Source organism: Zingiber officinale, chromosome 1B (assembly GCF_018446385.1).
Source record: "Zingiber officinale cultivar Zhangliang chromosome 1B, Zo_v1.1, whole genome shotgun sequence".
NCBI lineage: Eukaryota > Viridiplantae > Streptophyta > Magnoliopsida > Zingiberales > Zingiberaceae > Zingiber > Zingiber officinale.
Genome location: NC_055986.1, coordinates 127,912,806 through 127,935,697, shown reverse-complemented (window position 1 = coordinate 127,935,697; position 22,892 = coordinate 127,912,806). Strand labels below are relative to the sequence as shown.

Sequence of the window (22,892 nt, the reverse complement as noted above, 5' to 3'; positions counted from 1 at the left end):
GCCCTCGGAGGCATCACCGCCGCACGGGCTCGGACATCTTCCTATATTTTGGCAAACGGCCCTTGAATGATGATATGGTGCTCCGGAGCTCGGGACTTGGCACTGGATTCGCGCCATTCCTCGATCGGCAGATGCAGAATCGCCGTAATATGACGTTGGCCGCTCAGGGCTGACTATGCAGAAGTGACCCTCCCGGACGGCCGTGATGAAGAAGCCGGTCGAATGCCCAACTTCTTGGTCTTCGATTTTGGTGGCAGGAAGGCCACCGGCGACGCGCAAACTGTCCCCTGAGGCAGACCGGATAGGGAGGGCGTCTGATCCGACGACTCAGGAATAGTGGACTCTTGGACGGGAGCAGAGGTCGACGTCTCCAACCGTTCAGTGGACCGCACCCCGGAAGTGGCGGAGCGCGATGAAGGCTCCGCCCAACGCCTCTTGCTCCTGGTCAGTGACTCGTCTGAGGAAGCTGAGCCCGAATCCCCCTCAACTGGAATGATTGGGCGCCGTTCAGAAAGAGGTTGGGAGCCACCGGTTGCCCCGCCACTTGCTAGAGCGAGAGCCACCTCGCTCTCGTCCTGCGGCTCCTCTTGTGAGTGGACCAGCTATAGGCCTTGGCTCCCCAGTCCTTTCACAATGGTCGTGTTGATCGCGGCATTCGCGAGCTTCGTCTTGCCGGCCAGACGTGCGCGCAACATGACTTCGGCTGCACGAAAGGAAAAAAAATCAATTAGAATCAAAGAAAGGAGTAAAGTGATCGCATACCTAGGCTGAATGGGAGTCGGGTGCGGATCGGACTCAAGCCGAATATATAAAGGACACCCTCCAGCAGCAACTTGTGGATGTCATACTTCTGACCGGCCAACATCGCAGCTGCATTGAGGTAGTCCGATCGGCTCTTGTACTTCTTCAATGGAGGCTGAGCCGTCACGTCGAGCTGCCAGGAGGTGGGAAAATCCGACCGCTCGAGAAAGCACACGAAAAAGAAGTACTTCTTCCAGTGTTTGTTGGAGGTCGGCATTTTATCAAAGAAAAAAAAGCCCACTCGGGCTTGGAAAAGAAAAGTCCGCGACTCGGACGACTTGGGATAATAAAAGTAATGAAAGAGCCAGGAGTAAGTGGAATATTGTGCAGGCGAAAAAGAATCACCACCCCGGCACTAGATGATGGAGGGAGACTCGGAAATACTTACACACTGCGGAAAAGAAAGGGTGGATGGGAAATCGCAGACCGACTGTAAAATGATCTCGAAAGAAGGTGATACAGTCGGGCGACGAAGAATTCGGCCGATCGAAAGAGGAAGTAAGGATGACTTCATATTCGGGAGGAAGCTCAAAAGCGGCTTTCAGACTCTCAGCATCGCCGGCGTCAAACCGGGACTCGGTAAAAGTGTACCAGGGCCCCAGGATGCCGGCGGGAGGCTGCGATGAACTTGCCATTGCAAAACAAGAAGGAAAGAGAAGGAGTAAAGTGGCGGAATGGTCATCGGAATACTGAGACGCCGAAAAACTCAAGAATAAGGAAGAACAGACGCCAGAAGACGTGAAAACAAGGGGAAACAGGGAGAAAGCTTACTGGACAGAGATCGTCGGAGGAGCAGTAGAGGAGAGATGTCACCGAAGCACAAGGAAGCTAGCGTCGAAGAGCACGAAGACGAGGATGCGAAGAAGCGGCAATACGCACGGGGTTATAAGCCTCGGGGTCGGTCGACCGGAGTCGTCCAATCTAGGTCGTGGAAACTCAGGCCAAGATCTGACCGTTGAATTTGAATTGTCAACGTCACATCACAGCGGATATCCGTCTGTCACGTCAGGCGTGCAGCGGCAGTGGGAAGGACACATGGCGCATCACCACAGGTCGGCATTTAATGACGGCATGGGAACACACTCAGCCTTAATGCGCAGGGATTTGCATGATTTCTCAGAAATCTGGCTGACATCAGCCTGGCTCACATTCACCCAAGACAGTCCAAGCAAAGATTTTACAAGTACAAACCTTCGTTGTGCCGATCGGATTGAGGGAGCATACCTACGGGTGAACGACTAGCTTCAATAGGTCGATCGACAAGGAACGATGCACATGCCAAGGTTGATGTCAAAGGCCGATCGGGAGGAAACTTGCTCAGACAATTGTCCAGTCAGTCGAACTTGCAGCCTCTTTTGACTAGACTTGAGGGGGAGACATGCGATGCGGTGATAATGAGGGGCCCACCCCGCTGCCACGGTGGAGGTCAAAGAAGGTTAAAGTCAAGGCGATCAACGCGTAGATTGCATCGACCGGTCAGGCGAAACATGCCCCGACCGAGGAGAGGGCTCCGACCCGTCGTCGCTTTCGACACGGGGAGCAGTCAAACGACCGACGCTCAATGAACAAGCGACTTCCCTGCTCGGCAAGGCACCAATATTTGTCATCGGTGGACAGAACTACGGCTGAGCGGCTACCCCTCTCCGCTAGACAGCCGAGCATGACATCGACAGAGTTCAACTTCGGCCGAGCGACTACCTCGCTTGACCGAATAGCAGGTCTTGACAGTGGCAGGGTGGAACTTCGGTCGAGCAGACACGCAAAGGAGTATCGAGGTTCTAGCTGACCGGCCGAGACACTAGAGCGGCGAATCATCGGCCGAGCGGCCAGCCCGCTCGGCCTAGCAATACAGTACATTGATATCCAGCGACATCCTTTTGGGAGTTGATGCCGCCGATACCAGGCATAGACAGCCAGAAAATTGTATGGCAGAAGCTTCCACTATCACTTCAGAGATATGCTCGGCCAGTTAAGGTACTGTATCAGGAACACTTTACTGACAAGTCTTTTCAGGAAACACTTTAAGAAGTGTGCTCACCTTGGGAAGCATGCACGCACACTACCAAAGCTCTATATAAAGGGGGTCCAAGCTGTTGGTGCGGGAAGCATCCGACGATCGAACCTAAGTTTTGATAATGACAAAGGGTTCAAAGTTAAGGTCATTTGTGGTCTAACGTGTTTGAATGAGTTTGCAGGAAAGTCCTAAGGGTACTTAGGCAAAAGTCCTAGCTGCGGTTAAGTAGATGAAAAACCCTAGGGGACGGTAACCCTAGGTCCTAAGGGGTGGTAACCCTAGGCGAAAAGTCTTGGCAGGTCGAGGGCTTCGGGCAAAAGTCCTAGAGTCGGAGACTCTAGGTGGAAAGTCCTGGTGTCGCGAACCAGGTAGAAGACTGGACGGGTCGTGGAGCGGGCGTCCAGCAGAAAGTCCTGGAGCCTCGGGCGCTGAGCAAAAGTCCAGTCGGTCTGGAGGGCCAGTCTGGCAACAGGTATACTCTCCTGAGTAGAGTAGGTGAGGGCGCGTTCCCCAGTTAGGGAACAGTAGGCGTCGATTCGACCTAGAGTTTCCGGACGAAAATCCGAAGTCAGAACCGGACAGTCCGAAGATTGTCAAACGATTTTTTTATCATGTCCGTGTTATGCTAACTTTGTTTTGCAGGGTATGGTTGGTTTGTTGGACTAACGTATTTTGCAGGAAGTAAATTGGACATCTTTGTCTCGGATGAACAGTAGCCGAGGCGTCCTCCATGGAGCTTGGAGGTGCCTTGGGTCGCATGCGGAGACCTCCTCGCAGCAGGGCGCGAGGGCGCCCTCATGGAGCTTGAGGGTGCCCTGGACACTGGCACGACAGCACCCTCCATGGGATTGGAGGCGGCCTCAGGCGGATAAGCGGCGACCTGTTCAGAGCTCATCCACGCTGCGGAATCGGCGGGGTTGAGGGCGCCCTCCATGGTATTAGAGGTGCCCTCCACAGGCCTTATAAGCATGTCTCGAGCAGCAGCTAAAGAACAACAACAAATAGCGATCTTTTTTCCGTGTGCTGCTCAAAGGACGATCCAATAAAGCTGTGACAAGGCATCGATGACCCGAAGCTTTAAATTCTGTATTTTCTTGTGTCGGTATAATTTCATTACTGTTTAATATTATAAATATGAATTGTAACTTTCCGAGCTTATAGTGATTGTCCAAAGTAAACGTCCAACGAGCGTGAGCCTTGGAGTAGGAGTCGCCCAAGCTCCGAACCAAGTAAAACTAACATGCCATTTCTTTTATTGCTTTTTCCGTTGCGTATTACTCGATTGCTTTAAACGAACGAAATAACCACGAGCATTATTCACCCCCCCCCCCTAGCGCTTTCAATTCAACACAAGCATCAGCGGAAACATGCGATATTCACTGTTTGCACTACAATCTTCTTGTTGCTCCGCTTTCCACTTCATCGCCGGTAACTGACTTGAGCGTCGGAAGGTCATCGCCGAGGACCCCTTCCCTGGCTCGGTACTGACGTAGTTCGTGTTGCAGGTCTGAGCGAAGTCCACAGGAGGTCAGCGTGAGCGCCACATCCCCAGCTTTCCGTCTCTTCGACTTTCGGACAGGATTAGTAGATAAATCATAGAAGAGAGAAATTAGGACAGAATCACAATAGGTGAATCAAGTTATTGAGAGGTCAATTTGTAGATGATAATTTACTTCCTTGAGGCTAGAGCTCCCTTCAAACTAAATTCTCATAGGTGTGCGGGGCCTATAATGTAATTTAAACAGTGTTACATGCACAAATCTGGGAAGTACCTAAAGAATACTGGTGTTTCCAAACCAATAATTCTAGCATTTACGAAAGCAATAACTTGGATAAAAAATTCAGTGAGTTAAAAAAGATTACCCGATAACCAAGAGGACAAGGGATGTAAGACACAATAGCAATTGGTAAATTTTGAACTTTGGTCTTATAAGTCCCATGTTATAGCCGGGAGGGATGTGCTTACGACTGATATATCCATACTGAGGACGCATTAGAAGCACAAAACCAAGCAAAAAACCAGAAACAAATCCTCCAATATGGGCAGAACTATCCACATGAGGAACCGCTCCAACAGCCATGTTAATGCCAATTACAAGTAGAAGAGTAAAAAGGGCTGTACACTGAAAAGGAATTTTCAAGGTATAAGTCATTCAAGAGTCTATGTAGAAGGCCATAACTGAGATTCTGCAACAGTGAGCAGATTAAGTTACCTTATTAGAGTAAATTGTCCAATTTGTGATTAGTTCAGAAAGCATAGCTCCTAACAATCCAAAAAGTGCACCTGACACGCCAACTGATATGCTTAATTTGTTAGAAACACAGGACACCAAGCTTCCACCAAGGCCAGAAAGGAAATATAATAATCCAATCTTCACTGTTTAAGAAAAATGAAGGAGAAGATACATAGTTCAGTTTTCGAACAAAGAAAAAGGGAGCAAAAGAGTCAAAAGATTGAAAGATACAGCACAAGTACTATATTCATCACCTTTGCAATTATTGGATGTCATTTTAGCTGTTACATTTGATGAGTCATTACTTATTTTGGTTGATTCTTCCTTGTCCTAACATACTACCTGGGATAAGTGTTAGCTACAAGTGTCTATTTAGTGGAGAAATGGCTCTACTGTGCCAAAGCACCCCTATCTCTGGTACATTTATACTAGGAGGCTCAATAGTAGGTACCTCAGCAATGGAAATACAATGATTCATTGATACGGATTACAGATGAAAAATGAAAAAGAAAAAAAAGGAAAGTGCATTGACAAAGCATAATTATGGAAACTCTTGAAGAAAGTCAGTATGGGTAAATGAGTAAAGACAGCAAATTAGTCTCATATATAGAACCAATCTTTTGAAGAGGGGTCGAATCCTTTGCAAACTCAGATTGTGCAGGATGTATTACAGATAGCCTACATATGGGGAAATTTAAGCACATGGACAAGTAAAATAAATAATAGATCATAGCACATAATAGTGCATGAGCAAAATTCCGAGTCATTGCCTGGGGAACTTTTAAGTTAATCTAGTTTCAAAAATTGATAGAAAACTTACAATCATCACTTATCATCCAATAATACTTTATAGTGATAGATTTAATCCTATTCAGCATGACAGGATGAAACATGTAAGAATTGATCAAAGCTTGATAAAGGAGGAGATTGAAGGAGGAATAAAGATTCTTATCTTCCTACAACTAGTTAAGAGGTGTTTACCAAAGTCATGCTAAGGTTGTGATTTGAATCACTAAGCAGTAAGCTCTAGAAACATAGATATTTTTGTTCACAAGCCTGAGAGAGAGTGTTGGAAAATTGGCTGGAGAACACAAATTAATGGATTGATTAATGGAATCATGCTTTATTTTTGTTCTTTTAAAGTTATTTTTTTGAGGACTGCATTCTCGCATAATTATGAGATTTGCCCCCCAGTTAGGGATCCTTTCTATTTTTATCTAGGAACAATAAACACATACCTATTCCTATCAAAGAGACGGAATGGATGTAGGATTCAAAGACGCACACACAAAGAGCCTAAGACTGATGTGTTTTTGATGCTTGATATATGATTCAAATAAATTTTTTACCATAGTTTAATAAAATGAATGTGGCATATCTTGACTATTTCAAGTATTTGTATTGAAAGATGTTGAAAAAGTGTGACGAGTGTAATTAGCTTGGAGCGAAAAAATCAAAGAGGGATGTGGTGGATTACTAAACAAATAGAAGATTACTACTTTTGATTCACATCTTCTTACCAAATCCAAATTCTTCTTCAAGACGGATGCCGGTGAATAAGAGGCTAAACAAATTAGCAAGCAAATGCACTACCCCAGCATGCAGCCACATGCAGGAAACAAGCCTCCATCTTTCCCCATCCATCACTATTTTCTTGTAATCAAGAGCTCCCAATTTATCAAGCCTGCAACAGTAAAAAGATAAAATATCAGAAACTGTTAACAAAATGACACAAAGACAAGGCATCTCTATGTTTCTGGATTCCTGTGATTAATTATGCAGCCCCCAAGGTTAATAAATTATAAAAAAAAGTTTATTTTAAAAAAAAACTACCATAATTATTAGGTGGTTAGAGTTGAAATAATTAAAGTCCATGGTAATGACAAAAGTAATTAATAAAAAATTCAATCAAAATCATTATGTGGCCTAAATAAATAAAGGAGCGGAAAATCCTACTAACATGTAGCAAAATTCTCAAGAGGCAAAAAACCATCAAAACAATGTTGTCTCAATATAAGAAAGAAAAGTAATTTATGCTATCTATAGCCACAATTACCAGTAGATTAATTGGGTTATTTTAGTCTAAGCAGTATCCACGATCTCTCTCAAATCTCATTTGATATCTCTCAATGACAATGATAAGTTTTCTCCACTTTTCTTTCTCAAGTTTTCTAAATCCATCATTGCTAATCTATCAGTTCATATTCCATATCAGCAAGCATTGAATGACAAGCAACAAATGACGAGTAACATTCTTCTCCTATCAAAATTTGAACCTAATGCTAGTAATTTGACGGTTTATATCTGTTAGCAATGAGTGACTATCTATACTCTTTCAATTGTTTCAATTTTGATAAGTGATGGTGTCTTCTAATTCTAAAATCCTAGCAGCTGTACCTTGACAAGCTCCACGTTTGCAAGCCTAGCCAACTCCATCTGTGAGGAGTCAGATAAAGGAAGGCTAGGGAGAAAAGAATGTGGACCTCATACCCCCCATCCCCACTCCCCAGACACAATTTAAAATCATGTGTTTGCCACTAGATGAGAGGATAAGATCTCTGTAGCCAAGCCTAGATAATTGAGTCTCAAGGCTTGTTGTAACAAAAAAAATGGGAAAAATACAAGAGAAAATGATTTCTGTTATGAAACACTAGACAAGGTTGAGGGCACTTTGTAAAAGTGTGAATTCTGTTCTCAGGATATTCTTTTCCTTGTTTCCTACTCTCTTCTTGATAATTTCCATCAAAGATTGGATAAATTTAGAATTAGCAACCTTGTAACTTGTCAGAGATATCCAATTGTTAATAATGAGTGAATAGTTTAGGAAAAGACCTATTTGAAGTATTTGTTCCTATAGAAGATTTGGGATCGGTTAACTTTGGGTTGAAACATTGGAAGGGGAGCGGGACAGGGAGGAAAATGCTCAAGAATTATACATGAATAATTAATCACTGATGATAATTTTTCCTCTTTCCCTCCAAATAATTAATCACTCTTGATATTTTCTTTCTTCTTTCCCTCCCTTCTCCTTTTCCCTTCTAGTTATTCAAGTACCCCTGAAGCAGGGGTTTGCAAAACACACAACTGAAAATACATGTTATAGTCAATTATATGTCCTTACTATCCACGGTTGTTATGATCTTTTGATTTGCTCTTCTACATTCTCCGTTTCATGTGGAGACATTGATAGACATATTTCTTCAATCGGGCTAATGATTTAGCATAGCAAGTAGAAAATGTGCCAAAAAGAATAAACCTTTAAAAAAAAAACAGAATCTTGATAGGAACACAGGCTCACGTTTCAGCGGTAGGGCCAAGGAGCGGGTTGACGAAGAACGGCTCAAAGGAAAATCGACCAAGAGAAGGGTAGAAGACGCAATCGGTAGCATCGTGGTCCTTGGAGGAGGGGCAGTCGTTGACAAACATTGTGAAGGCGAAGGCAAAACTGAGGACGAGAGCCATGAGGGGCATCAGCCACGGCACCCACTCCTGTGGCGGCGGCGGAGGAGGCGGGTAAGGTTCCAACCACTGCCCCATCCTGCCGGAGGTCTCCAAGTCAGGCACATACGAAGACTTCCTCCCCATCCTCCTAATTCCTCTACGACGGAGAAGACAGCAACCACGCAGAGCGGCCTGAGGGAAGATGCTGCGCGCACGCGGCTTATGCGGCGAGACGCCTAAAAAAAAGCAGGGGAGGCGTTTCACAGCTATACAAATTTATTATTAGATTTCTCTAACGCAATTAATTATTTATAAACTATCAATTAATTATTTATAAATTATACAGTGACTGAATACACAGCAACATATATATTTATAGACGTTTGAGAACAAATAAAGAAGCTAAGTAAGTGTGCATGACTTCGGATAACTGTGAGAGTTAGAGGTAAATTTTTAAATAATATTTTAAAAGTTTGAGGGGGTAGTTTACAAAGAGATTAAGCTCTGGGAGCAGAATGAAAAATTTTCTAAACTAAAATAACCCAAAAAAAGAACGATCGGATCATGAAAGAGGATCCGATTCATTTTCTATTTACCGTGATGTGCTTAATTGATCTGCCTTTCGGTTCCCTTTCGCCGGATTTTCCCCGACCCAGCGCGATTTGTCTTCTCATTTGGTACCTCTCGGCCATCATTCGCCGATGAACACCGACCCCGCTGCCCGGAGAAGATGAAGGACACCGACCTCGATGGAATTCGACCGGATTAGTCCACTTGATCCTTCCGCACGTCCCGAATCGTCGGAGTGGACCATCTTTGAGGCACACGAGATTAAGGGCGCGGACAACCCTAAAATCGTCGATTGGGAGGACCTGCAGCAGGAGCTCGCTCGTCTTTGGAGCCTCTCTTCGGCGCTTAAGAAGGCTAAGGAGAGGAAGGAGGCGCTTTCCCAGCGCCTGGAATCGATTATCGCGGTAGGCTTATCTTTCAATCAAAGGCGGCATCTGTTTAGGGTTTCGAATTAGCGTAAAGGCAAAATTACAAAATCTCGATTTCTACTTAGCATGGTTTTAGTTGAGATGCCAGGCTGGTGTTCGTTATTCTTGTGGAAAGTCCATAATAAATTAAATTGAGCAGAAGATCAGATGATCATACATTCCCATTATCTCGTCTTGTTGTAGCCCTTTGCAATTAGTGAAACTCGTGCATCACCATAACATTACATTCGAATTGTATACTCGTGTTGTATATTAAGAGCTGAACCTGGAATCATCGGAGGAGGAAGTTTTTTCCTTGTGTTTAAGAAATTTTAATTAACTAGCTAGTATAGTTGGGTTACATCCACCTGCCAATAGCTAGTTGCAACACCAATGCGTGTTTATCCTTGAATTAAAGCTGCGTTTTGTTTTTATTTGGTGAAACTTGAACATCATTTTTGTTTGTCTTCCTTTATTGTTCATTGGGGAAATAATTATATAATATAGAATATTTGATAGTTGAGTGAGTTCCATTTACCAGATTTTTGTTGTCTTTGCTGCTTTGTGGCACGGTGATGTGATGAACAGGCCAGGAAAGAATCAGTAAGTCAAAATAATGAGTTAGTGGAGATGCGGCAGACGCTGGAAGCTAAGAGACTTACCTTGGGAAATTTGTCTATGTACGTCAAGAAGACATCAGAGAATACAAAAAAAGAAAAGGAGCAACTTTACCATTCTACCAGATTGTTGTTAGTAGCTGGAAAGACGTTAGCTGCATCCCACCAGCAATTGCAGGTAATGCTATTACTGCATTTAGTATTATTGGAGAAACAACACTAAGTTCGAGGACAGAGCTTGCATTTATCTTTATCTAATTCTAGCTTGCCCAACATCTAATTTTTTTTCATATGGAGCTCACAAAACTTGCTTTACTTACATTATTAAGGATTCTTATTTTGCATTGTCAATATCTAAAACTTAAAAAATCATTATAATTTCTATCCACCAGCTTGACTATAATTAGGGTCAACTTTAGATTTACAAACCTAGAAAGGAGCTATTTTCCGTCGTTTCAAGAAAAGGAACTAATGTCACTTTTGACCTACAATCCCAGTGCTTTGGTAATTAACTGAAATTTTTGTAAAGAGCCCCGTGAGTTTTCTTGATGTAAAAGAGACCTCTAGTAGGGAACATGACCTACCCGTGTTACTAAGGGTGAGCATTCGGTTAATTGCAATCAATAACCGAACTGAATTAACCAAAACTGATTTAACCGATTTAATTTTGGCTAACTGAACCAAGTTTGCTAAAACCAAATTAATTGAACTGAATTAAAAAATAGTTATTTTGGTTAACACCAAATTAACCGAATTTGTTTTAAAAAATAATATATATATATATATATATACAAAATTAATAATTGAAATTTGATATTTTTTTAATCATAATTTGGCCTTAAAATAATAAAACTACAAACAATATTAAATATAAAACATTAAACAAATATTATAAATTTTATATAAATCCTAATAGATGAAATTCAAATTTTACTTTTTAAATAATTCGGTTAACTGAATTTTTTAACCCGAAAACTGAATCATAGGGTTGTAAATGAACTAAATGTTCGTGAACAAACTTGGTGTTCGACTTGATAAGAGCTTGTTTATATTCGTTCAATATACATAAGATCAATTAAATGAATAAGCTTGTACAACTCGTTTAACTAAGCGAACAAGTTTGAGCACATATATGTTCAGCTCGTTAACAGTTGTGAACAATGTTCATGAATCATTTTCATCAATAAAACTCTTATCAACTTGCCAAATAAATAAAGAAACATTCAAAATTAACAAACAAATTTGTATTATCAAGCTCAATAACTAATCAAACAAACTTAAAAATATAAAAGTTTCAAACAATTAAACAAACTTGAATTGAGAGCTCGATAACATCTAAACGAACTGAACTCGACAAGCTCAAACCAAGCTCAAACTCATAAAAAAGAAACAAAGTCAAGTTTGAACAATCATTTTAACAGTTTGGTTCATTTTAGGCTCGGCTTAACTCAGTTACCTTGTCAAATAAGTTTGAACACCACAAAGCTTGGCTCGACTTGGCTTGTTTACAACCCTACTGAAACCAAACCGAATTAATCAAATTAACTTCTATTTTTAAAAATAAAAACTGAATTTCCTAATTAACCGAATCAAATTTCAGAAATAAATCGGTTCGGTTAGTTTTTTTGGTTTTACCGAATAGTTGCACACCCCTACGTGTTGCCAGGCACGACTGTGCCCCATTCCGGATGTTGGTGAGGGAGTCTCCATCAGGGAACATGAGCTGGCCATGTTCCCTAGCACGGTCGTGGTGGCGGGCAGACGAGTTAGGTTTTGGGGCCCTGTTTTAGGGGTAGAAATGTCAATAAATTCCTTTTTGAAGGTTTGTATTTTATATATTATGGATTTTATTTTCGTTTTTGGATGGTTAGGGTTTTTTAGACTATTTAAATCATTGCTTAGTTGGTTAGGGACTTCTGGATCAATAATATTTTTAGTTGTGCCATTTCCTTTTACCTATTCCCCATTCCCTAGTATTCTATCGAATCAATAGGTTTTAGAAAATTGCTTCCGATATTCGTGCGTAAATCAAATAGTTTCCGCTACATCATTTCTCCTCTCAAAATATACTAACATAAAGGCAAACACAACAATCTTGAACTTGTTTTTATTAGAAGGGAAATTTCACATACACAAATGAGAGTATTTGGTTTTCACTGGGCAATGTAAGATAACCACTTGAAACAATTTAAACGGTAAAGAATAGGAAATCCTTAAACTTTTAGCTACAGAAAAATTGAAAGTCTGCAAAAGTGTGACCTATCACTGAACTCCAAATTTAGAAAGTAATTGTAAGTGTAAGATGCAAAGTTGGAGCCAAGATCTGATCAGAGATGCACTAAATTTGATAGCTGGGTTTGTTTCATTAGTTTTGATAGGTGTATTATCACCATGTTAAGTTTAAGAATTTGGGCATTGTGGTCTATGGTCTATAACTATCAAAGTTATTATGCCAGTTCTCCTACTATGCCTCATTATATTGCCACTTGTCCGACTAGCGACAATTTTGTCATGAATATTGATATCAGGCCACTTGTAGCTAATCAACTATACTATATGCATTATGCAGTTTCTGAACATGTTTCATTGTAGCCAAGTTGATTAATCAATGAGCCAATCTACTAAGTTCTACCAACAAAAGAATATTCTCCAACAATTTAATATTGATCAGCACCATCAGGTTCAGTGTTTCATCTTTTTGTTCATGTAGTGCATCTCTCTCTATTCATGCCATTAGTTGTATATTTGAAAGTTGATAAAATGGGCAATGGTCCATAAGAATGAAAGTTTTTATACATGTAGTTGGTACAATTTGTGGAAAAATAAGAGAGAGGAGAAAGACAATCACGTAATTTATTCTCGTGTTAAATACACCACATGACACATGTTTGTTTAACATCTTGACAAATATATGAATAATAATATCACGAGACGTAAAGAGGCATGGACTACATGATCTTAAATTTGATGCAAAATAGGAGGATGAGACAAGACTTTCTCATTGCTATTAGAGTAAAGCAATTGAGTATTGAGGATAAAGATACAAGACCTTGATTACTGAGATTTATTACTGATTCATATTCCAGTACAAAAAGTAAAATTAATCAGTCATAAACATTGTCATTTAAATTTGAAATTTTTTATCTAGCTCTGGAATCTGGATTATGAAAAGACAGAAATAAGGGTTAATGAAGAAAGAGAACTAAGAAGAAAAAAATATAACATTGTAGTAAAAACAGAAAATCCTATTGTAAGGGCTTGCTCTTGAAGTAGTGTTTTGTGAGTTGATGATGCAAGGTGGCAAAAATATAAAGAAGAAAATGAAAATTGTTTTCTCAAGTAACAATAACTAAGAAAATTTAATCCATGAATGAATAACTATACGACACTGGTTGGTAATTTGCAGCTATAACTTGTCTTCCTCCCAAATGATCCCTCAGAGTTTCAACGAGTTAGAGAGCCACAGCCTCTGAACAGGCCTGAGCACCTTAATCTGACAGGACATGCCCATTTGGAGCCTGTAATTTGTCAATCTAATATTTTAAAAAAGAGGAAAACATAATGCCCTGTAAATATTAAAATGTTATGTTGCTTGTCATAGGTTGTTATTATGAATATTGAGCTGATTTTGTTACCTTATATAGTTGGACTTGATAAAGCTGAATTACTTTGTCATCTTGGGTCTGGTCTAATAATTCACAATATTGACCTACGGCTTCTTTTTTGTTTTAGGAAGCTAGCAAATTGCTATCTGGAGAAAGGGGTCATGGTAATCTGAAAAAACTACAAAAGTTGCTCAGGCTGAGGCAACAACATATGGTAACTGAAATTTCAACACTTTATCCAGTCAAGACTGTAAACGAACAAGCATTTTGGGAGACAACTGGTCCACAGCATAATGGCAAAATTTCAAGTATGAATTCTTCCTTTGCCAATCTAATTACAGAGGTGCCAACTTGTGCATGAAATATGGAAAGTACAGCAGTAGTAAATTGAATAATAAAGTTGATATATGGAGAAATGGTTTCAAGAGGTGATGCAGTGGTCAGTTGGAATTCTAATGCTGTGTTTCTGGGAATTGATTTGGTATAGGACTTTCAGATTATAATGGAGGACTTTTATAGTATTTATTGAAATTTACTATCATGTTCAAAGAAAGTGATGTAATTACATCCAGTCTCTTTATATACTTTTTTACCAAATTATTGCACTCTACATGTGGCGACCATATTTAGTTATTTGGGTCAATATCCTATGTTTCCTTGGTCTTCTTTTTTTCCTTTTTTTGAAATACTTTATCTGCAGCATTGTTTCTACTTTACTGATATTAGTGAAATTTCTTTCAGGAGTTCCTACTGGATCAACCTCACTAATTTTTCCTAAACCCTCACACTTGTCATCATTGACAATACTAGGTCTTCGACTAACTATACTTCCGACAAATAAGAGTTACTTTAGTGACAAAAAAGAGATTCAGATGTCTGCAAGTGCCTTAGGTTACATTGCACATGTAAGATGCTTACTTTACTGACAATAAATAGTTTGTTCCATCTATTAAGCTATCTGTCTTGGATATATTAAAGCATATCTGAGCTACTTTCTTAATCGAGTATGCCTATCATATGTCAACAGTTCATGTGATGTTACTCATGCTTGTTTATTCACTTGTCTTTTCAGGCAGTCTTTCTTATTTCATTATACCTGGATGTTCCCCTTCGGTATCCCTTGCGCTTTGGAGTCTCACGTTCACATATTTATGATTATGCACCTCCAGTTGATAATGCTTCATCTGATCTGGTGGCAAACCCTGCATCCTCAAGCATGAGTTCTAAGCCCATTGAATTTCCATTGTTCCTAGATGGCCAAGATACCACAAGAGCAGCCTATGCAATATTTCTGTTGAATAAGGTTCATCTTTTATGTTTCCATTTTCATTTGTGTTTTAGTACAAATAGTATCCTCCTCATATGACTGATATCCTAAATTCCTGTTTGATAACATTAAAGGGTAATGAGATGAAATAAACATTCGAGAATATGAATGTCACATTAAATCTTATGACTTTCATTTGGTAACCATTCATGCAGAATAGGTTATTGTACATTAATGCCATAAAACCGTAAATGTATGATCATTGGATCTCTTCATACTGAGACTAACCTTGCACTCTTGTTCATTAGTTTCACTCTCATACACCCATTACAATTCTCATTCCATAAATATAGTTCTGGTTCATTCCATAAAATGTGATAAATAATGTTACACCCTCTATATACCTAGGATACTGAAGTAATGGCAGTGCTTGGTCACTGCAATAATAGTTGTGGAATGCTCATCTATATCGAGTTTTTTAGAACATGCTCCATCCCTTAGATTGCGTCTTAATATTTTATGTGATTTCTCAGTTTTATACTGCAGGGTTTGGAGCAGCTACTGAATTACATGGGCGCTGAAAGTTTGGGCCCGCGGCATGTACTGCCTAATTTAAAGGAACTTATGCAGAAAATCCTGTCAGAGGAATACATTAACGTGTGACTTTTTAACACGTTTGTTTTCACTAATTTCTTGGCAGAATGCTGAATGGCAGCAAAATTTGTTGTTTTTCTTCACTCTTGGTGCTACTATTTTTAAAACTGGATCCGAGCAGACCAGTTCCATCCTGTCGCACCAGGAATCAGTTATAAATCTGGTACAGAAAATCAGTTTTATAAACCGGTAAAAATCGGGGTAATCGTTATTAAAAATGTAAACCAACACTAATGTAGGGTTACTATTTTTAGTTAGCATAAGATATCTAGTCCTTAACTGTTGTTTATATATAAAATATGTTTTGTCATATTAATCGATGACTATTGGAAATTATTTTAATATATAATTCATTAATTAAAATATTCATAAGACTAAGGTATATTTGGGACCAGATCTGTTATCATTATTATAATGTTTAGTAAATTGATATAAAATCAATTTATGCTATAAATTGGCTCTATGATGTTATTTCTCTTGTTAACTGACTCAGCTGGTCGAATAAATGGCTCGGTAAAATTATCAGTTTGATTTTCAAAACATTGCTTGGAGCTGTCTGGGCAATAGCGCAGTGGTACGTGCCTTTATTTTCAATTTTCAAATATCAGTTTTGGTTTTTTTTTAATCGACCGTTAACTTAAGAACGTTAAATTTTTTGATAATTTGTTGCGAGTGTTTTTCGATTTGTTTTAATGATTAATGAACAATTTTGATAGATTATCCCAAGATTATTCAATATAAGATGAATATCTAATCAACTAAAAAACATGATTTATAATTATAGAAATTAGAATGTTATATGTCTCATCTTAGTAATAGATGATTTGCTTACTCTGAGCGTTTCTATCAGTCGGTCTTCAAGTCAATATAGAAGAAGTCAATATAGAAGAGATAAATTATAGATGACTATTAATTTTAGATAATTAAATAGCATATGATATATGTCACTCTCACACCACTGTTGATGGTTTTTCCTCGGCTAGTTATCACAAATATATTGCATTATTAACTTAGTTCGAATTAACTACTTTTTAGATTATTGATGTTAGTGGAATATAGGCACGGGATTGATTTGCATCATTACTCCGTGAATTTGGATCAGGTGATTATAGGAAAGGCACATCTGTTAAATGTGAACATTAGCATGTCTTAGTCTTTTATAAAAGCTTTCTTTCCAGTAAATGAAAGATACAATATTCAAAAATAATATTTAATATTTTAAAATAATTGACACATTATCTGTCCTAAAATAAAATGAAAGATTATCAAGTCGAAGGAAGGGTTGAAAGTCGTCTAACTATTATAAAAATAATAATTATAACATGATCCGGAAGTGATGGTCTTTAAAAAAATTAGCTATCCTAGGATCATTTTTAAATGTTAGTTTCTGGCACAACTACAATTTATAATGCCGAGGCTACCTTAAGAGCCTCTTAAAAGGAAATATGCATGGAAGGATGAACATATAAAGAAAGATTCTCCAAGTATTAGGCATAGGTACATTGTCAATATTCTCAAGATGTAGTGTATTCTCCAAGTACATGTGCATATTATTTATATATGATTTTGTTAGCTCAACTATTACCCACTTGTGCGTTGTCTTTAACATTTTTGCTCAACTTGCAGGCATTCCTGAAATTTGCTTAGCCATGGATGGTTGCTGGTCAGCAATTGTACAAATTGAGTTTAGATCGACATGGAGCTGCCTACATAACTTTCTTCAAATGCATAGTCCCCTTACACTGAAACAAAAGAAATATAAAGACTCGAAGACTACTGTGTGTCAGTATCTTAAACCTAGTTAAGTTCTACATGGTAGTCTATCTGTCATTATACTACTACAAACATCTAAACATCTTCCTAACTGAGATGTTCGCATCGCATTGGAACTTTTCAGCTTCAAAGCCCCAGTAAAATGTAGTAAACTAAAGTAATGGGGAGAGCAATCAGCATCCCAAATATAACCCTGCAAGAATTTAAACAGATTTTAAACACCCCACAAAAAAAAAAAAACTATCGCGCAAAAACAGAGAAACTGAAGCACATACCCCGTGCTTAAAATATCAGGATGCACATTATACTCCTTTGCAAACACAAATGGCACAATCCCTTGGGGAAGAGCTGCCTGCAGCAAAGAACAGTTATTGTTAGCTGCTACGTTCTTCTTTGAGTACGGCGACTATGTTTAGTTTACAAAACCTGTACGATCGCAACGTGTAACAGGACTCCTCGCAACCCGACTACAATAGAAGCAGCAGCCATGACAGCAGGGCCGGTGATGAATCTGACAGCCATGGCGAATGCAGCTAGAGAATTGCCACAAGCTATAATTCTCGGCTGTAATGCCATAAACAAACCTGTAACGAGAACTTGGGTAAATTATTAGACAGCCTATGGAGGAAACATGAAGCAAAGATTTACTCACCGAGACTGAACATGGCCATCCCAAGCCCTGCATCAGAAAGTATCGAGATCGACTTTGCAACGATAGCAGGCATTTCAATTTCCCACCTGAAGGAAAAGGAATGGTTAGTTGCTGTTTGCATTGCACGACGCTGACGCTTAATTTGAATAACAAACGTTGTACCTGAAGGAGACAAGAGACCAGATGAGCCCAAGAAGGCTCGAGTAGGTGTTGGGGTTTCGGATTAGTTTTCGCCAGACCATGATCAGTATAAGTCTGGTCATCACACTCGCAGGCGGCATCAAGGCCTTTGAGACTTCATCGACCACCGTTTTCGAGTGGAGCTCTGTTGAATTAGAACCTGCATTTGTGAGGTTCTGCCCGACCTTCTTGATGGGATCAATTCCCTGCCCGATGGGTTTGTTGCTGAAACTGAAGTCATCTCGTCGACACAGATCATAGGCTTCACGATTGGCTTCTAAGATCACAAAATTTTGGTGAGCAAGAAGCAGATGATTGCAGGTACGTTGAGTTTGAAGAACAAGTGCAAAATTCAAGCAGCAAATTGTAGATATGAACAGTAAAATTGTACCCATAATGGGCAAACAATTCTCCATGAAAGAAGAAAACCTAAGAAATTTATAATTTATAATTCATTCCAATAAGAAAAAGAGTAGGAGGAGATAAAGGATTAAAAAAAATCTCACCTTTCTGGCGGTGATCATCTTGCAGAGCAACGCCATGCTCATTCCGGAACTCTGCCCCGCCGAACACATGCATCCCTCCTTCTGAGACAGGTGACGCGCTCGAACTCCACACGAACATATGCAAATCCTTACCTCCTTCTACACCATTCGCCTTCTTCACTGGCGAGAACATTCCTGTCGCGGGTGGAGTCGGGTACGCCATGGCAGCGCCGTTGGTCCTGGTCCCTGTCTCCGAGTCGAATGTCACGCCGCCGAAGTTGGAGTGCCGCGGGCTCAAGCTGCTCGCCGTTCCGCCGTTGCTGTTCCTGACCATCGAGTAGAAGTCGGCGTGGTTGAAGCTGGAGCCCCTCGGCGTCGGGTTGCGAGACGACTGCAGCGAGTAAATCTCCGCGTTGGAGAGGTTGGAGGGGCGCGGAGTGATGGAGATGCCGCCGGAGTTGAGTCCGCCGAAGGAGCGCCGCGAGCAGGCCTCGGAGCGCGAGCTAGTCGACTTGCGCACCGTCACGTGGAGCTTCCCGTCGTCACCGAGCTCCGCCTGGGTCTGCAGCTGCTCTTTCCCGTCGAGGGAGATGATGTCGGAGTCGACGTGGAAGGAGATGATGGAGCCGGCCGTGTCCGGGAACTGCTCCATGATGAGGAGCTTGGCGCCCCTGTACTCGAAGAGGAAGAGCATGAGGGTGTACCAGATGATGCACTGAAGAACGACGATCTGGACCATGAGACTGCCGGAATCGGGTCCGTACATTCCTTTGAGGAGGGGAATGCCCATCACCAGCGTGTTGGGGAGCGTGGCGAGGGAGAAGAGCGTGATGGCCCACTCGAGACAGCCGCGGACGCTCAACTTCGCCCATGCCGCCAGCACGGCCAGCACGATCAGCTTCTGCAGCGTGTCTGCCGCGATGAAGCGGTAGTTCATGGCGTAGGGGTTGTTGGTCGAGATGAAGTGGAAGGAGAGCAGCGGCACGGCGAAGAGTGCCACGAAGCGGTTGATCCCCGAGCACTGGTCGGGGGTAAAGATACGCCACCACTTCACCGAACCGTACGCCAGGATCATCGCCACGTAAAGCGGCACCACCGCCGTCAGCACGTGGTAAAGGTCCACCGCCGATATCATCTCCTCCTCCTCCTCCTCCTCCTCCTCTGTTCTTCTGAAATCAGAATCGAATGGGGATTGCTCGCGAACCAGTCTAGATGAACTTCAAGAAGCTATATCTTTCCGCAAGCACTGGGCAAGTTATTGTTGCTGTCTACTTTTTTCGTAGAAAAGTGAAGCCGTGGATGAAATGATGACCAGAGCCCCATGCAGAAGCAAAAGAAGCTAGCTTTCTGCAACAATGTCAATGGTGTTCGTTCGACGGAATGATGGGGCGTGCTCGATGCGGATGTTCAGCTCACAGGAAAGCTAAAGACCTCTCAGCAAGGACCGAAATATAGAAAAGCAAATGGAGGAAGGGAGGCGTAGGGAGGGAAGTAGGTGTTACGGCGAGGAGCAGAGAGACAGAAGCGAGCGCGTACTTATTGCTGCTGAGCCTGGCTATCATCATGAACCATGTTTATGATGGCATTCAATGGCAGACAAGAAAAAATATATAAAAAGAACATGTTCTGATGGAGGAAGGCATTGGGAGTAGAGTCGACGGACAAGAACTGCAACAGCTGCCGCAGCTGAGACTTGAGGCTTGAGCTGAGGGGATAGGAAGTAGCCAAGGGATTCTTCTTCCTTAAATTCGCACTCTTCGACTACGTACGTAAATGCTTTCTTCGGCTCTCTGCATATTTTGTGGTTACCCAGGCCCGCGACGTTCAAACACTAATTAGTGCTAGGAACCAATTTGCTGTGTGTTAATGCTTTTAAGTTAGAGGAGGAGAAAATTAATATGACACTTTCCATGAATCATTAGAGATATCAGAAATTTTGTATTTGATTTATGATTCGGTTTGCAAACTGAGTAGACGAGTGACTGGTGAGGTAGCAGGCATGTTAACGAAGGAAAAACTTTGAGCCGGGACCTACGGACCTGGAGCAGGAGCTACGGATCTACGTACACGACAATCAGAATCAACAAAAACATAGAGTGAGAATCAGGAAGGAGTTCCTGATACAAGACACTCAAGTTAAAACGATAATTGAGTAAAAATAGAGAAGAAAATAAATAGTAGAATAGTAATATGAATGTGTATTCGTGCGTGTCTATCTGATCAATAGAAAGGATCTTTTTTATACTATCTCTCATAACCTTCGTAATAATAAAGTATCAGATAATGTCAGGTGTCAGAATATGTCCAGTAGTAGAGGATGTACAATCGTCTTCTCCTAGACAGAGGAATGTTTTGTTTCGTATATATGTAAGAGTAGGGAAATCAAGGTTTAAAATTTCAATATGTGCTGAGGTTTCGATCTCAGATCGAAACTATACGATTTCGGTATCGTATCGTGTCGTGCCGATATAGTTTCGATATTTTTTATTTATCTATAGTAATTATGAGATAAATGTGTTTATTGTGTATATAAAAATAAGTTGTATATTGATTTATTATAAGTTCTTAATTATTCAATAATTTATTATTGTTAGAAAAAATAATTAAAAATAATTTTATTTAAATAGAATTGATATATCAATAATTCAAATTAAAATAGGAGTATCTATTATAATAATAATAATAATAATAATAATAATATAAATTAATAAAAGCTATTACTTTATATTAATAATAATTATATAAATTAACTATTTATTCATTTAATTAATTATTAATTAAATAATATATTTTTTAAATAGTAAAAAAATATCAATTAAAGAAATTTAAAAAAATAAAAAAAATATCGGAATATAAATATAATTTATTAGATTTTTTTTAAAGAAATTTTTTAGAATTTTTTTAAAAAATTAAATGAAATTTAAAAAAATAAAAAATATATTAGAATATAAATAAAAATTATTATATATTTTCTAAAAAATTTAAATGAAATTTAAAACATTATTTTTTCAAAATATTAATTAATAAAAATTATTTAATTTATTTTAATTTTAAATATATTTTTATATATTTTATTAGGATAATTAAATTATGGTTTATAAAAACCTCTTCGAAATATCACGCATCCTCCTTAGAAATTATTTAAATTAATTAAATAAAATAAATAATAATTAAAAAAAAATCTGCATACCTACATACATGAGATCGCCCGCGATCATCGCGGGCAATCCCGCGAGGGGAGTCCAGCGGCGCTGGAAGCGTCGCTGAAAGCGTCCGGCAACCCTGCCAGACGCCTTCGCATCGCAGAAGGCATCGCGGGACAACGTCTGAGTCGTCCTGCATCTCCTCCGGCTCCGACGGAGGCGTCCCGCATCTCCTCCGACGCCGTCGAGATGGGGAAGCCTCCCGTGCCGGTTTCGGCCGCCCGACGGAACGATAAAAATCGTCTGTGCCGAGCGGCAGGGAACGACATTTCATACCATGTGGGAATATTCCCTGGCGAGATAGTTACCATTATTCTTTGATAGGTGGTTGTGTTTCCCTGACAAGACTATCTCCTAAAGGGAATCCGATCGACTATAATGTTGATCGAGTTTATGCTTGAAGTCATGCCCATAAGAAGTGAGGAACTGAGTCCCAGAGATCTGACTAGCTCTAGTGTTGGTCGGGCTTATGTTGAGAGTCATGCCCATACAAAGTGGGGAACTAAGCCCTGGAAGTGCGACCAACTATAGTGTCGGTCGAGTTTATGTTGGGAGTCATGCCGATGAGTAAAGGGGAACTAAGCCTTGAAGGTTAGATCGGATCTAGTGTCGGTCATATTTATATTGGGAGTCGTGCACATTAGAAGTGGGGAACTGAGCCCCAAAGATCCAAGAAGCTCTAGAGCTAATCGGGCTTATGTTGGGAGTCATACCCATAAGAAGTGAGGAACTGAGCCCCGAAGATCCAACTGACTCTTGGGTCGATCGGGGTTTTGTTGGGAGTCATGCCCATGAGAAATAGATAACTGAGCCCCGAAGATCCGACTTGCTTTAGGGAGGGTCGGACTTATGTTTAGAGTCATGCCCATAAGAAGTAGGAAACTGAGCCCCAGAAATCCGACTAGATATAGGGACGGTCGGGTTTATGTTGGGAGTCATGCCCATGAGAAGTGGGGAACTAAGCCCTGGAGATCCAACTGACTCTAGGG

At 40.4% G+C, this 22,892-nt stretch overlaps 3 protein-coding genes across 4 annotated transcripts in view; 1 reads left to right on the top strand and 2 right to left on the bottom strand.

The window, feature by feature from the left end:
- The window catches only part of LOC121997901 (RHOMBOID-like protein 5), a 39,279-nt gene extending 30,547 nt beyond the window's left edge, over positions 1-8,732 (bottom strand). Inside the window, exons 1-4 of the mRNA XM_042552603.1 lie at positions 8,348-8,732; positions 6,570-6,733; positions 5,029-5,192; positions 4,679-4,938 (exon numbers count right to left, since the gene is read on the bottom strand). Of these exons, the coding sequence (XP_042408537.1) occupies positions 4,679-4,938; positions 5,029-5,192; positions 6,570-6,733; positions 8,348-8,634 (875 nt within the window). The 5' untranslated portion in view covers positions 8,635-8,732. The remainder of the gene's footprint in view (positions 1-4,678; positions 4,939-5,028; positions 5,193-6,569; positions 6,734-8,347) is intronic.
- A 345-nt stretch (positions 8,733-9,077) lies between these two features.
- Positions 9,078-15,895, top strand: LOC121978417 (UV radiation resistance-associated gene protein-like). The gene is made up of 6 exons (XM_042530768.1): positions 9,078-9,464; positions 10,056-10,262; positions 13,817-13,997; positions 14,431-14,594; positions 14,762-14,992; positions 15,503-15,895. The coding sequence occupies exons 1-6, from the start codon at positions 9,240-9,242 to the stop codon at positions 15,617-15,619; spliced, it is 1,125 nt and encodes a 374-aa protein (XP_042386702.1). The 5' UTR covers positions 9,078-9,239; the 3' UTR covers positions 15,620-15,895.
- A 1,332-nt stretch (positions 15,896-17,227) lies between these two features.
- On the bottom strand, positions 17,228-19,943 carry LOC121978403 (probable auxin efflux carrier component 1b). 2 transcript variants are annotated; one of them, XM_042530760.1, is made up of 6 exons: positions 18,722-19,943; positions 18,198-18,489; positions 18,036-18,121; positions 17,810-17,967; positions 17,659-17,735; positions 17,228-17,576 (listed from the first exon to the last, which is right to left on the bottom strand). In XM_042530760.1, exons 1-6 carry the CDS (start codon positions 19,833-19,835, stop codon positions 17,510-17,512), a joined length of 1,794 nt encoding a protein of 597 aa, XP_042386694.1. In that variant the 5' UTR covers positions 19,836-19,943; the 3' UTR covers positions 17,228-17,509. The 2 variants fall into 2 exon arrangements, with proteins under 2 accessions (XP_042386694.1, XP_042386690.1); XM_042530756.1 differs by having other exon boundaries at positions 18,198-18,492; positions 18,722-19,940.
- Between the last annotated feature and the right edge of the window lie 2,949 nt (positions 19,944-22,892).

Coding starts and splice junctions, on each gene's coding strand:
- LOC121978417 (XM_042530768.1), top strand. CDS start 9,240: ATGGAATTCGACCGGATTAGTCCACTTGATCCTTCCGCACGTCCCGAA. Junction 14,595..14,761: donor CCTTAGGTTACATTGCACAT/GTAAGATGCTTA, acceptor TTGTCTTTTCAG/GCAGTCTTTCTTATTTCATT. Junction 14,993..15,502: donor CAATATTTCTGTTGAATAAG/GTTCATCTTTTA, acceptor TTTATACTGCAG/GGTTTGGAGCAGCTACTGAA.
- LOC121978403 (XM_042530756.1), bottom strand. CDS start 19,835: ATGATATCGGCGGTGGACCTTTACCACGTGCTGACGGCGGTGGTGCCG. Junction 18,493..18,721: donor AGATGATCACCGCCAGAAAG/GTGAGATTTTTT, acceptor TTGTGATCTTAG/AAGCCAATCGTGAAGCCTAT. Junction 17,968..18,035: donor GATGGCCATGTTCAGTCTCG/GTGAGTAAATCT, acceptor TTCTCGTTACAG/GTTTGTTTATGGCATTACAG.